Source organism: Fistularia commersonii, chromosome 12 (assembly GCF_037954325.1).
Source record: "Fistularia commersonii isolate RoL2024-O1a breed Wild chromosome 12, RoL_Fcom_v1.0, whole genome shotgun sequence".
Classification (NCBI taxonomy): domain Eukaryota; kingdom Metazoa; phylum Chordata; class Actinopteri; order Syngnathiformes; family Fistulariidae; genus Fistularia; species Fistularia commersonii.
In genome coordinates, this window is record NC_141295.1 from 16,680,747 (window position 1) to 16,694,942 (window position 14,196).

The 14,196-nt window shown below is 46.1% G+C and overlaps 1 protein-coding gene across 4 annotated transcripts in view; it reads right to left on the reverse strand.

The window, feature by feature from the left end:
* Positions 1-1,177: 1,177 nt before the first annotated feature.
* fbxw7 (F-box and WD repeat domain containing 7) overlaps positions 1,178-14,196 on the reverse strand; it is a 101,964-nt gene continuing 88,945 nt past the window's right edge. For all 4 annotated transcript variants that reach the window (XM_086157403.1, XM_086157402.1, XM_086157405.1 and 1 more), the window contains 4 exons: positions 11,452-11,633; positions 10,124-10,349; positions 8,005-8,215; positions 1,178-4,052 (listed from right to left, as the gene is read on the reverse strand). In XM_086157403.1, the coding sequence (XP_086013529.1) occupies positions 3,784-4,052; positions 8,005-8,215; positions 10,124-10,349; positions 11,452-11,633 (888 nt within the window). In that variant the 3' untranslated portion in view covers positions 1,178-3,783. The remainder of the gene's footprint in view (positions 4,053-8,004; positions 8,216-10,123; positions 10,350-11,451; positions 11,634-14,196) is intronic.

Below are 14,196 nucleotides of genomic sequence, written 5' to 3' on the forward strand. Positions count from 1 at the left end.
GACGAGAACTCCGAGATAATATGCACAATAATCCAATTTAAAATGCTATATCCAATTAGATACAGCAACACTTGGTAGGCGGCATAAAGGGCCGAGCAAAATTACATTTTTTTTTAAGGAACTGTGATCATTTTTTTTTTGTTTGTTTTGAAGTTGATTTGCTTATCGTAATTAACCGGGGGAAAAAAAAAAGCAAAATTGAGGTAGAAAGTGCTTTGGATTCAGCAAATTCACCAATCCGTCAGCCACATATTTAGACGTACCACCGTTCACACATCTGGGCAACTCATTGAACCTCCTGCATGTTTTCTGAACGGCAAGAAGTAACTTGACATCGCAGAGGAATCCCACGGAGACACGAGAAGACCATGGAGAATCCACAAGGAAGAGCCCCAGGTCGGAATCCAACCAGACCTTCTCCCTGCGAGGCAGAAGCTCCGACCGCTGCGACGCTGTGCTATTAAAATTTGGATTCATCTATTTTTGTGTCCGTGGAACATTTGAGTGCTTTAACCTCCACCAGGGTGAGCAGAGGTTATTTTGAGGGCCGGGACTGGAACAGTTGAGCGATTGGAGCCGATCTCATCGACGGCGGGCTTAACGCTAATCTGTTTGTGCATAAAATATGTATATATAGAATATACAAACTTGAGGGGGGAAAAAAAAAAAACACAGATGCAGATAATCTGAATGAACCGGCACAAAACACTTTGTGAGTTGAGACAAGAAATGCAAGCATTTTAACTGCAGTTCATTATTTCAATGTGAATTGTGAAGGTGTTTTATTTATCATTTTAAGCAAACCCTTTCCAACTATGTTATTATTTGGTTGTTTTCTAATAAATAATTTAGCTTATTGCATTAAAAGGGTCCCTGAACATATCAATAATGATGAAAAACAGGAAGTCATTTTGAATTCCAAAGAATCGCAGCATTGGATCCCTGAATTACATAATAACTATAATTGATGTGTATTAGCTACACATTACTGTAAATTGGTGCTTTATGTACACATATATATATATATATATATATATGTATATAAAAGACATTGTTGTTACTGTTTGGCATGAAAACACTGATGTTTCTCGGAAGGTGAGAAACCTGACAATCCGTCTCAGCCTCTGATAAATTTGAAAGCTAAAGTGTTAAAATTATTCCCTCGTCGATAAAAGTAATTAACCAAATAATTTGCTTTATTGAACATAGAAGATGCCTTCACACAAGTAACAAAAACAGACTGATATGCTTGAAATGAAAAAAGAAAAACCCACATTTTATTGCACTTAAGTTATAAGAAAATAAAATTCTAAGTGAATCAAACAAATACACAATCCCTTTAAGGTTTTTTTTTTCTGTTTTCTTTTTTGCCAGGCAGTTTTACATGAACTGAAAAAATAAAACACCTGCGACAAAAAAAAAAAAAAAAAAAAAAAATCTGATTTTTCAAACCAGATCATAAATTAAAAAAAGAGAAAAAAAAAATTAAAAAAAAAACAAAACAAAAAAAAAAAAAAACAGGGAGAAAACAACGAGAGGAGAAAGAGCGAGATTGTTTTCTATTTTCTTTTTTAATATACAGTGTTATACCACTTTCACAGTTCAGCTTGAGTTGTGACTTTTGGAGATTGAGACGGTTTTCGTTTGGCTACAACGCTCTTCCGTTCACTTTTGTTGCCTTTGCGTTTACCCCCTCCCCCCCCCCCCCGATCATCATGAGGCGGCCGCTTCATGCCGATTCAACTGCGACACTTGTAACACTAAGACTCCAAGCGGTTTCTACCTGCTGGCGGGTGCGTGGTGATGGTCTCCTCTGTTGCTTCGGACATCTTCGAATGGAACAATCGCACACTGATATGGACAGTCCTTTCATTCACGTGTTAAAATCAATACATTTGCTTTTTTTTTTTCTTCTTCTTCTTTCATTTTTTTTTTCCCAGTCCACACAGCATTTGTACATTTCCCCAAAGAACAGGCCGAAAAAGCTTTGTCCCAAGGAATGTGTTTACAAGTTGCCCACTGACACGCTAACACACGCACTCATGCACGCACACACACACACACACACAAACACACACGCGCACGCAAACAGTGTACATCCCCTTGGTTTCTCTCTGCAGGCAATCCAGTCAGTATCTGTCGGACACGCTCCCTCCTGTCAGCCTCGTGGAGGCACGTTTGGCTCAAGTTTCAGTGGCAAAAAAAAAACGAAACAAAAACAAACAAAAAAACAAAACAAAAAGCTAAAACAAAAAAACAAAAAAAAAAAAATTAAAAATCGTTGGATGTTAATCTTTTATCATGTTTTTCTTTTTCTCTGAGTCCGAACACAAGACAGTTCAATTTGGAATTTCGCCTGGGACTAAAACGTCACAGCAAGTAAAAGTTCCATCTCTTTTTCTTTTTTTTTTTCCCCCATTCTTCTAGCAGCATAAATACAGTTTGGCCACGGGGGGGGGGAAGGGAGGAGGAGGGGGAGGGCGGAGGGGGAAGGGAGGGTCGGGGGACGCCAACGGGGAAGAGGCTGGAGGTGGAGGGAGGGAAGGAGGGAGGGAAGGAAAGGGGGGGGGTAATAATCCACAGCACTTTGAGCAAAGAACTTCAGTTCCTCTACTTGCAGCACTGGCATTGAGGAAATCTCCCCGGCTAGATTGAAAAAACTGGACAGCATTGATGTTGAGAAGAAGCCCCGAACCCAGGTGTGAAAGGAAGAACAAATAACTCGAAAGAAAGAAAGAAAGAAAGAAAGAAAGAAAGAAAGAAAGAAAGAAAGAAAGAAAGAAAGAAAGAAAGAAAGAAAACCCTGTGACATCATGACAGCAAACCTAAACAGTGGGTTCTAATACTGGGATTTGTTGCCGTTGGCAACGGTGAGGAAAAAAAAGTAGAGAGACACAGAAGGAGGAGAGAGGAACCCTTTCCACATGATCAACTGAAAAGGTACTGAAATTCACAGTTGGGTTTGTGTGCGACATTGTTAAGATGTTAAAACTTGGGAAAAAAAAAAAAAAAGAAGAAAAAAAAAAAAAAGACGAGCGGAGAACAATGAGAAAGAAAATGGAGTAACGAGAAACGAGCCTGATTCCAGGCTGAACCTCAATGCCTTCCCTCTACATCAAGCAGCATGATTCGATGTAACTGTGGAAATTCATCTCCAAACCTCTCCTGATTCCCTCAGTTGCTTCCTCGGGTCAATGTTTTCCACTTTCTGATTGGCCGTTTTGAGTGTGTGTGTGTGTGTGCGCACTGATCGGAAGGTGTGTGTGTGTGTTGGGTGGGGGGGGCGTCGGGGTGGGCGGGGTCGGGGGTTCGGGAGAGTCTTTAAAAAATAATATATCTCTGTACATCTCAAAATCTGTCCGCTTGAGCAAAACCAAGTCTCTGTGCGAAGCTGCTCCCCTGACGAGAGGGCGGAGTCGCGTCGGAAGCGTCTCATCGATTCTTCCTTTCCGCTCTTCCGTCCCCTTCCTTCTCCCGGCCAATCAAAAGGACAGATCGGTTGCGTCGCCGCCGCCGCCCCCTCCTCCCCTCCCCCTCCGCCGGCCGACCCCTTTCGCCCTCGTACAGGTGGCCGGGGAACTTAACACGTGAGGGTCTGCGACTCCTGTCAGTAACGCTTTGCCCAAAAGGAGACGGGGAAGATAAATGTCGGAGGACGGGAGGAGAGCCCGCGGGTCGCGGCGGTCGTAAAATCTGCGAGTTCGGGCGGAGGGTCGAGAACTCGGGGCCCCTCTTGCTTTCTGGGCGCGACGTCTCCCGCTCCGCCCTCGCGCCCCCCTCCTTTCACTTCATGTCAACGTCAAAGTCTAGCACCAGCAGCTTGGTCTCTTCTGTGCCGTTGCGGCTGCCCACCGCGCACACTAGCTTGGTGTTGGAGGCTCGGATGCGCCAGACCACGCCGCCGCTGCCGCCGCTGTCCAGGGTCACCAGGTTGCGGATGAACTCGCCAGTCTTCAGATCCCACAGTTTGACTGTGCCGTCATCCGAGCTGGTGATGACAAAGTTCTTGTTGAATTGCAGGCACGTGACGGCGCTCTGGTGCTTGTGGGGACCTGGAGTCAAACAGAGAGGGGACGGTCAGAGGAGCCATGTTTTTTTTATTTTTTTTTATTTTTATTTTATTTTTTTTTTAAATTGGACGCTTAAGACAAGACATGGTTTTGCAAAAAAAAAAAAAAAAAAAAAAATTAATTAAAAATAATACTAAAAAATACATTAAAAATAAATTTGAAAAAAATGAAAAAATATATTAATCGGAAAATGAAAAAAAAATGCAGGCAACAATAAGTAATTAAAAACATTGATAATAACAATAATAATTTTAAAAAAAAAATCACAAAATTGAAAAAAAAAATATCCTCAAGAATGATTTCCCAGCTTGCTTGGGGATCATTTCTTCTGATGAGACACGGAGCGGGTGATTTTCCATTTCTGAAGCAGGTATCATAAGTCGACAAAACCGGACAGCTGGATATTTTGACGTCTCTTCTCCGCCCTTCCCTTTTACACATTTGCTGTGACGCGCTCAGTTGTTGGATCGGCAGTGGGGGGGAAAAAAGAAAATAAACAAAATGCCCTCCCCTTCCACCTCCGTGCTCTTTTGTACAGATGGCGAGGCGTCGCCGCGGCGCAGAGGCTCAGACGGTATAGGAGGAGACTGCAGACATTCAGCTGGTTGCAAATGTGCCTCCGTCTCATTTAAAGTACACGCGTCTACCTCGGAGCCCCCTCCCCGAAAAAAAATTTGTTTTGTACTTTCACTGAATACACTCGCACCGATGTGCGTATAAAAGGAGCCTGAAATTACGGTTGACCTTTCTATTCTGGTGCATTTTGATGAAAATTGTTGGAAGGGGAAAAAAACAAAAGGGAGCAAGGGAACGAGGGGGGGTATGAAAGCAAAAGGTGGAGTGTTAAGCTACAAAAGGACTTAAAACAAAACCGGGAATCTTTTCAAGTCTGCGAGGGGAACGTCTCGCTGGAGGAATCTCGGGCGTGCCGGCGTCTCAGAGGCGGGGCGGCGTCCGAAGCTGCGCCTCCGACTGTTTCTTTGCCGACGGGAGGCCGCGGTTCGAGCGAGGAGACAAAAAAAAAAAAAATCCACCGTTTCTGCCGACTCTCGCGACTACACATACATACGAGCCGTGACGAAAGATTTCCCGGCAGGCTTGAAAATGATATCTTAATTAAATCAATTAGGGCCAGGCAAAACACAAACACGCTCAGCGCCGCGGCGCCTGCGAATCGGCAGCGCCGCCGCCGTCGCCGCCACCATTCCATTCGCGCGCATTTCGACGCGCGCCTTCGCACCCCGTTTGCAGGGAAGACTCTGTCGACGATCTCTCACATCTTTTTCCTTTTCATCCCCGCCTCTGGTTAATTCAAAGGCTGTGTTATTCAGTCCGCAGAGCGGCGCCGCACCAACACACCCCCACCCCCGACATTCCTGCCTCCCAACACTCCCCCTGTTGCCACGAGGAAGCGGGCGACTCCGCGTTTTTTACCCACTGAGCTCCTCAGCTGACTGAGATGGCCTTGTTGTTGACCTATTGTCTTACCAAAACACACACATGAATAGCGGATATTGTCCGCTGACCTAATTGCGTGACCTACAAAGCTGCGCCGCCCTCGTCTCTTCGCCGTCGTCTCACCCCCTCTTCACATGACGAGCAAACATCCTCCCCCGGACTCGTCCTTTCCTGCCTTTTAAGGCTCACACTGGGGCATCCCTTTGTTGAGCCGGCGCGTTAGCAGGACCACTGTGCACTGATGTAGTTTGCTAATGAGGGCATTTACGGGTGGGGCACAGTAGCTGGTGCTTTTAAGCAGAAGGATTTCTAAAATCCTGTGAGGCGCCAGTGTTACTAATGGACCCCCAACTATTTAATTCAGGCGCGCACCGCGGAAATGAGACTAATCTCCACCAACAGCCCAACAAGGTCCGCCGTAAACACCGAGCACCCGCTGACATCGGGCTTCTATCTTTACGGGTAAAAAGGGTAGAGCCGACATTCGGTTCCCGGTCAAACGACCGCCGCGCCGATGATGGTATTTCAGCAATTTGTGCCGGATCCGCGGCGAACTTACACCGCAAACACTGCGGCTACACTTCCAGCTGGGTCATATGGAAAAAAAAACAAAAAACATCAAAATAGTCAGGATCCTGTTTTTTTTTTTCGTTATAGATACGAATCGGCGGATGTGGAAAATCACATATTTGATAAAGATTTGCCCCCGGCAAGAGGAGCAGTCCTCTTGAGATGCTTGAAAAGCTTCTGCCGTGTTCTCCGGCACACAGCTGGTAAACAACATTAAAAAGGACAAATGAAAATGACATAGCATTACTCATCTAACGCTTCATTACATTTAGAAATCAAAAAGGTTGAATATATTTCGTTCCTCTGTTTAAATCCTTTTTTTTCCCCTCCACCCGACCCGAGCTAATTTTCAGTTCATTTTTCGAAGATTTTAGCGATTTATAGAGGTGACGAATAGGAAACGTGAGTGATGATTCCGATATTTCAAGGTTATCAAAACAAACAAAAAAAAAAAAAAAAAACTGAAATGGACTTCGGGCGGAATGAAAAAGGAAAATGAAGAATCCCAATTTTTGATGAAAAATTAAATGGAATCATTTACTTCACATAAAATCGGTATTGCTCAGTCCCAGTTACCCGACAAAAGACGGCAGATTTCAGGCGACGCGCCGTAAAGTAATCGTGGGCGAACTCGCTGCTAGCCTGAGCCGGCTTTGCGCGCAGGGAAAGCGTGAACTTAAAATTAGATAAAGCAGCGTTGGGTTTAACGTGGAGGATGAAACGCCGAGGTGGAAAGTCAAACCGGTGATTCGCGCTGGGTGTCATCGTGTCTCACGGCCCACTCGGATCAAATCATCCGTTTCTTAAGAAAAAAAAAAAAAAAAAAGTATTAAAACAGTTCAGGTTTGGGCTTTGGGTTTAAAGAAAGTCCCAAATGGAGTTTTGTTGTTGTCGCAGGATGTGAACCCCCGCTCTTCTCTCGCATTTAAGGTTGTATGTTTAAGGACGGCTCCGCAAACCCGTCCGACGAGCTGGCGTGCAATTCGATCCGGAGTTACGGCTTTGTGATTATCGTAAATATTTACTCGCCGGCTCTGCCAACTTACACCGCCGCCCCAAAACGGCAGTAACAGCCCTCCTCAGTCCGTCTGCTTTTGACGTGTAGACTTGAGATTCTTCATCGTGACGCCTGCATACATTTGAAGGACTTTGAAATTCATCTTTTATAGGAGGAATAAAGATTTCAGCGAATTCTTAGTCCAGGTCGCGGTTACCGAACAACTTCCTGGACAGCGCGGGAGGCCGGAGCCAACAGCCGACACAAAAGAGCCGCCGTGTCGCTGTTTGCTAGGTTGATACTGAAACCCCGCAAAGGCCGCGTCCCGGTCCCGCCTTTCTCGATCGCGATTGCGAAAGTGAACCGGACACGAAGCGAAAAAAGCTTCCCTGACAACGACCGTGGAACGGCTGCTTAAGACAGAAAAAAAAATGCTAAAAATATTCAATTTGTTTCCCTTTCACGCTTGCAAATGAAAGATGCCGTCCTTTTCTCCTTTCAGTGTTACGCCGTGTCACGTCTCTTTATCCCCCGTGTTGGCGCTCTCATCGGCGTGACGCGCCTCAGTCGCTAAATGCGCTCATCATCCTTGCGTTTTGACTACTTGACTGATTCAGCCGGAGTCAAAACACTCGCTCGCTGAGCAAACGCTTCGGTTTGATCGTAAAAGTCAGCGACCACCCGGAGTCATGAGAGGAGATTCGCTCTACTTCCGACGTCGGTCGGTCGCTAACCCCTTCCCCCCCCCCCCCCTCCTATAGTTAAGGGATGATTCAGCAGAGCTGGGAGCCACAAACACTGCAGTGACACACTTACGACGGCATCTTGAAGTGTAGGAATATGCAGACTTGATTATGAGACGCTCCCCGGTTCTGTGAAGTCGCGGCGTGCAGCGGCGTCTGGACTCACCTTGCAGTGTTTGCAGGCACTGGCCTGTCTTGATATCCCAGATCTTGACGGTGGAGTCCGCGTTGCCCGAGACCAGGATGTTGTCCTTGAGCTCCATCCCGCTGGTGAGGGACTGATGCCCGGTCAGAGTGTGGATGCAGTTGCCCGTCTCCACGTCCCAGACCCTTATGGACGTGTCGAGCGAGCCGCTCACAACATGGATCCCATCGAACTAGGAAAAGCGGAAAAGCGGGGAAAGTTCATTCAAGGGGACTATTTTCTATTCCGGCCGCAACGTTCGGTTTTGGAGACGACATTCGGGGTCTCCGGGCCGAGATAAGATCACGGGTCAGGGAATTTGCCGATAAGAGACTCCGCGCCGTCCGGTTGCAATAACAAACCCGACTGAAAAGAATGAAATTCATTGACTGGGGAAAGCTTTACTTCCTGTTCCTTTTTTGGAGAACGCTTTAAAATCCTCGCATGGCGGTACACAAGGCACTCTATCAGGGCAGTAAACAGACTCTGCCTCTCGCTCTCTCTCTCTCTCGCGCTCTCAGGGTGATGCACCATCACATAGAGTGGGTGAGAGGACATCTTAGAGGACGCAGAGGATTTACATTTTTCACAGAGTCAACAAAAACCCCACATGTTTATACTGAGGGGTACTTTAATATTGCAGCTAAATAAAGCTAGATATTTTTGGAGAAGGTTAGGGTCAGATTAAGTGTAAGCTTTTTTTATGAGCCGCTGTTGCAAGGAGACTGTTTCAACTTCAGTTGCCGCATTAGACGCTTCTAAACTACAGCCATTAAACGGAATTTACTCCAGTAACGTGTTCGAATATGAACGATCCATTCGGATATTTTTAACTCTCGGTCCGCGGAGGGTGAACTGAGAAATTAGCCCCAGTTTAGCTGTTGTTCCTGAATATATAATGAGATCTACTTCTTGCGTAATTAGCCTGCTAAACAAAGACTAACCAAGTTGATAAATAATGGCATTTCAACGGAGTCTTCCGGGAACCTTCTGTGGTTCAGAACTAAATGAAGGCGTACGATATTATCGCGGTTTCTTAAAACGTCAACGTTCCGATTAACAGTCACGTGACTTATTTTAAGTAAGTCTAACTGAACCTGAGACAACCGGTTAGCGAACGCGTTCTGATCTGATCGCAGATACATAAAACGGGAGGAATTTGTTTCCTCTTCAGAATCCTCTGTCAGACTCATTCTCGTTTCAAAATGCAAGTCACCATAGCAACCAAGGTCAGGATATACACGGTCCCTTGTGAGTAGATGCTAGCTGAGGGCTGCTGGCTGGAGGGACCGAGAGTCCTAATGCCGATGTTCCAGGGTCAAAGAGGTCGCAGCGCGTCGAGTGAACCTAAACTTGACTTAACAGTTCCACTTTGAATTCACCACCTTACCTACCTTTTGGGATTTAAATGGCCTGAGAGAAAGGCGATGGTATTGAGTGTTGTGAAAACACATCTTCTATTGAATGACAAAGAGCTGTTGGTAGTTTGAAAATAAGGGAGGCAATTAAAGGAGTTTAATAGCGTTTTTTGTCACATTTTCCGAATTCTAACTTCCAAATCACCATTCATGGCTCGCTGTGCCAAACAGATTGAGGTGGGTTGTGTGTTTGTGGCACGCGGAGTGTGAACAAATGCAAAAAAAAAAAAAAATTCAAACTGTCAAAGCATGGTCTGGTCTGGCGTGTTTGTGAATTTCCAGAGGCCCATTTATAACCCTTTTTTAAAAGTAATACTTTACGGATTGTAAAAGGATGGAAAATGAGCTCCAAGTGGATGGGTGTGTTAACTCCTGCTTCGGTTACACAGCCTCTTGTTTTTGTTGAGGAGGTATGTGAGCACCGTGAAAAGAAATGGATTCGCTCACGGCTTTATACGACTAAATGGATTACGATACTGACCTTGGCGATATTTGTGAATTCATATATCCGTGTTCGGGTTGATACATTCACTTACAACACATGCTACCGCAATGTTATATTCAGGGCTTGCACTGGTTTGTTTTTTACTCTCTCAACCTTCCATAAACAGAGTACAATTTATTTTCTCGTCTTTTACAAGAGAACAAATAAAAAAAAACTCGGTGTTTCCGACGCTTCTCACCTGTAGTGAGTAAACTCTGTTGGTGTGGCCCTGCAGTGTGTGGAGGCAGGTCTCTGTTTCGGGGTCCCATACTTTGACCATGAAGTCGTAGGCACCGCTGACCACGCGTCTCCCGTCGTACTGGACGCATCGCACGGCCGCCACGTGGCCCATGAGGACGTGTAAACACTGACCTGTCTCGATGTCCCAAACGCGCAGCGTGGCATCGCGGGAGCCACTCACCACCCTGGGAGGAACGCAGGGGAAACAGTCAGTCCGGTAGGACGCCATTCCGAGGCACGGTCATGGCTCGGCGCGTGTTGCCGGTCGGGACTTGATTCATAACGAAACCCGAGGAAATGTTTGAGCTGATCCTTGTTTTCCCACACAAAGAATGTCCCCCTGAGGTGAAGTTCTGCTAAATAACTCACTCATGTCGAAACTAACCGTGTGATTAGACAGGTATGAACATTTTCTTTGCTGCTTTGACAGCATGTAACTGCCATAAAGCTCTTGTCTGTACTTGAATAAATATTCTTGAATAATAGCTCTTTCGACCGGAGATTAAAAACGACTTCTAACATCCTTCAACGCTAACATTTACATACTGCGGATACATCACAATAACATCTTCTATATTTAGAGCGAGCTCTCCGCGACCGTATGCTACAAAACTCGCCAACATGTTATGCATGTCTGCCTAAAGCTCAGTGTTCCCAGTAAGTGAGTAATCAAATGCTACACAAAACCTCAACGGGCCCTCGGGCAAAAAGAGCACTTTGGGTCTCCCAGGCGTAATAGTGAATGACAGAGTGAGCAGCAGTTCACTTAAGATACCTCACAGGGCCTGTTTAATCACTATGAGACCACAAACTCACTTTAGCAGTGATGCTGTCCTCTTATGGCGCCGCGGCGATGCTCTTTGGCCGTGTTAACTCACTATAAACATGGCGTTTGTTCTTTTCGGTACTACGGTGAATACTTTGACCTTTGGGGAAATGCCCCAGAAGAGGCATCCATACATGCTCTTAGGTGTGCGCTGGCCGGTGCACAGATTACACGCCGGCATTTCAGGCCTTTGAGCGAAGCTAAGCTGCTGCGGAGGGCATGGAGTCGAGAAAAATCGGAATTCTATGGTTACAAAACAGGAGATGACCGCTTGTAAAGCGAGAAAAGCTTCATTCGACTTTTGTAATGGTGTTCTATGAAACACTTCGGAGGGAGTTTACTGACGTGCGCCCCCCCCCCCCCCACACACACACACACATCTACTATGAGTTGGTATCGATGCAATCAGTGCACTCCATTGTGTGTTCCGACACTTCAGCGAGAATGAGATTGCTCCATACCTTTTCTCATGTAGGTGCATGCAGCGCACTGTTGAGGTATGCCCATAGAGGGTGTGGATACATTCTCCTGTCTCTGCGTTCCAGACCTTGAGTGTGCGATCAGTGGAGCCGCTGATAATAATGTTGTCGCGCATCTGGGATGACCAAACTCCTCCTGTGTGGCCCACCAATGTCCTCAAACACTGCAAAGATCAGAAGAAGGGGGGGGGAAGAGCGTCAGTGGATCACTCGCTGCTTCCTCCGCTGCGCACTTTGGGTGTCAAGAAGAGACTTGAGGGTGATTTCATTTCAAGAAGTTGCATATGAAATGGGTTTTTTGGGGGATTTTACCGGAAATACCCGGTGCCTTGAAGGGGAAAGAAAGACTAGTACAACGAGAGTTTGTGATCTTTAGGGGGGGGGAAGCGCAGCGCTGTCGTTCCATACCTGCCGCTGAGGCACTGGGACAAAGTCTCCAGGCACTCACCAAGATTTTATAATTGCTTTTACTTCGCTATTGGGAGAGGCGGCGGCGGGGGGGGGGGTTATTCCTTACCTTTGCAAAAAGGAACTGACAATTGTCTCCAATAAAGAAATGTACCCATTCATCGTCATTAGGGATGGTAGATTAGCTATTGATTACAGCACTTATGGAAATCTTTCTGATCAATTGAATTTGCGTCTCCACAGTTTGTCTCATTTGTCCCTCAGTTTAATTATCTTAAATGCATCGAATTAGAAATCTTTGCGGAGCGACGTCGGGCATTCTGAAAAGAAATGGAAGGGGGGGGGGGTTGCGTCGGGAGTGGCGCGGCCGAGGCGTTGGGACGCACGGCCACGCCGACCGCGGCTGATAAGCCGAGCGGAGAATGGCGGCGCAGGACAAGGTGGTTTTATTGCGGGCAGGAAAAAGAGAAAGATGACGCTGCAGCCTGTCTAAAGTCTCCATCCTGTGATAAAGAGAATCACTTCATTAACTGTGGGCCAATGTGGCATGACCGTACAATCAACCTCACTAGAGTGCTAAAAAGTCTCTTTTGTTTTATCACCTTGCTCCTTTTTAGCAGCCTTAGACCGACGTGAATACCGTACGGAGGCCGAGAAAACATTTGCCTACGTTTCTCTTTCTGCATTCAAACGAGGAAGAAAAAAAACATCTATTCCTGAAACTGTTATTATGCGGTGCATCTCTATTCACATGAAGGATAACACTGTGTGAAATACTTGACTAAGGGTTTGCATTTTATTGCAATAATACTCAAGGATGCATTTTCCAGTGTATTGGAGCCAGTGGTTACAGTTCCAACATGAATTGCATTGCGATTAGAGCCGACTCAACACTGTGTGGGAAGACAGAATATCAGCGACAAGCAGCTTAGGTGTTTTTTTTTTTATTTGACTGTGAAATAAACACACCACAGTGGAAGCAATTAGCATAATTCTAATGAACTAGTGAAGGTCTGTTCCTGAAGTCGCGACGGTTTTATAAAATATTTTCACAATATGGCATTTTTGAATTTTTACGAAACGCGCATTCGACAGCGTCACACCTCCAGACTATCGAGGACGACATATCCTCGGCAGTTTTCCGCTTGGGAAAAAAAAAAAAGGGTTGATGTCGAAATGAGACAAGCTACGGGTGCACTGGATTACAAAGCCAAATATTTGACTTATATTTTAACAATTTTGAATCCATAATTAATGAATCCCCTGCGGGGAGGCGGTTCTCTCCATTTAGTCCGTCACGGATGAACCACGAGACGCATTGGGGTTCGGCCTCTGCAGGCCACCGAGAAGTTTGGGTAAAACAGGAAGCGGTTCGGTTCTGAGGTGACCCTTTATGGCGTAACAAAAAAAAAAAAAAACGATTTCCTTACGTTCAAAGCTCAATTTCACAAAAGCACTGCCGAACGAGCAAGGTTTTTGAGTTACTGACGCCGGCATCTCACACACAATGTCAGATGCTCCTCCGCTCTTCATCCAATTCAATAGCGAGTTGCAGAGAAAAGCACGCCAAAAGGAGCTTATTTGCATTATACTGTAGTGGAAGCTGAGAGGAAAAATACTAGTAGGGTAATTAAAACTACTTCAGAATGTGAATGGCATTGTGTTTGTCTTCCCCGGCCTTTCAATTTGATGACAATTTGCAAGAGTTATGGGTCGACTCTAGAGGCGGTGCTCGTTTCAAACACACAAAGCCGGGATGACAATCCGCGGCCGGAGGCGTTACAGGGAGGCGCGAAAAAAAAACCAACCACCGGGGTTGTTTAAACTTGACGATTACAGCGGCCATTTTTCAAAACCTTTTTATGATTTCTGTTTCATCCACACCTCTGGAGCTTCTCGTGTTATCGGGGAAAAATAAGACCAGATGAAGCGGTTATCCATCCGGCTAAGGAGTCTGGCAGGGGGGTGGAGGCACGTCTCCCTGGATGTGACATAAGTCCATAGGTCTGCCATCTTAGATCTGCCTGACAGCTGAGGCTGCGGCTGACAGGCGCCGCCAAGGACATGTGCCGCTCTGTTAAACACCAGACAGCCACCGCCGAATCGGTGACTGGCGTGAGGGTGTGTGCGCACGCCGGATGGAAATCTGACATCTTCCGCTGAAGCGGGACTGCGCGCGAGGACATCAGGTAAAAAGCCGTCCGACGGACGCGGCGGCGACGCGTTCGGCGAGGACGGCGGCTTTCCGCACGTTTCCGCCGACTGAAAAACCTTTAACTTCACGCACGGCTTTAGCGAAGGCACTTGTGTGACTTAAGT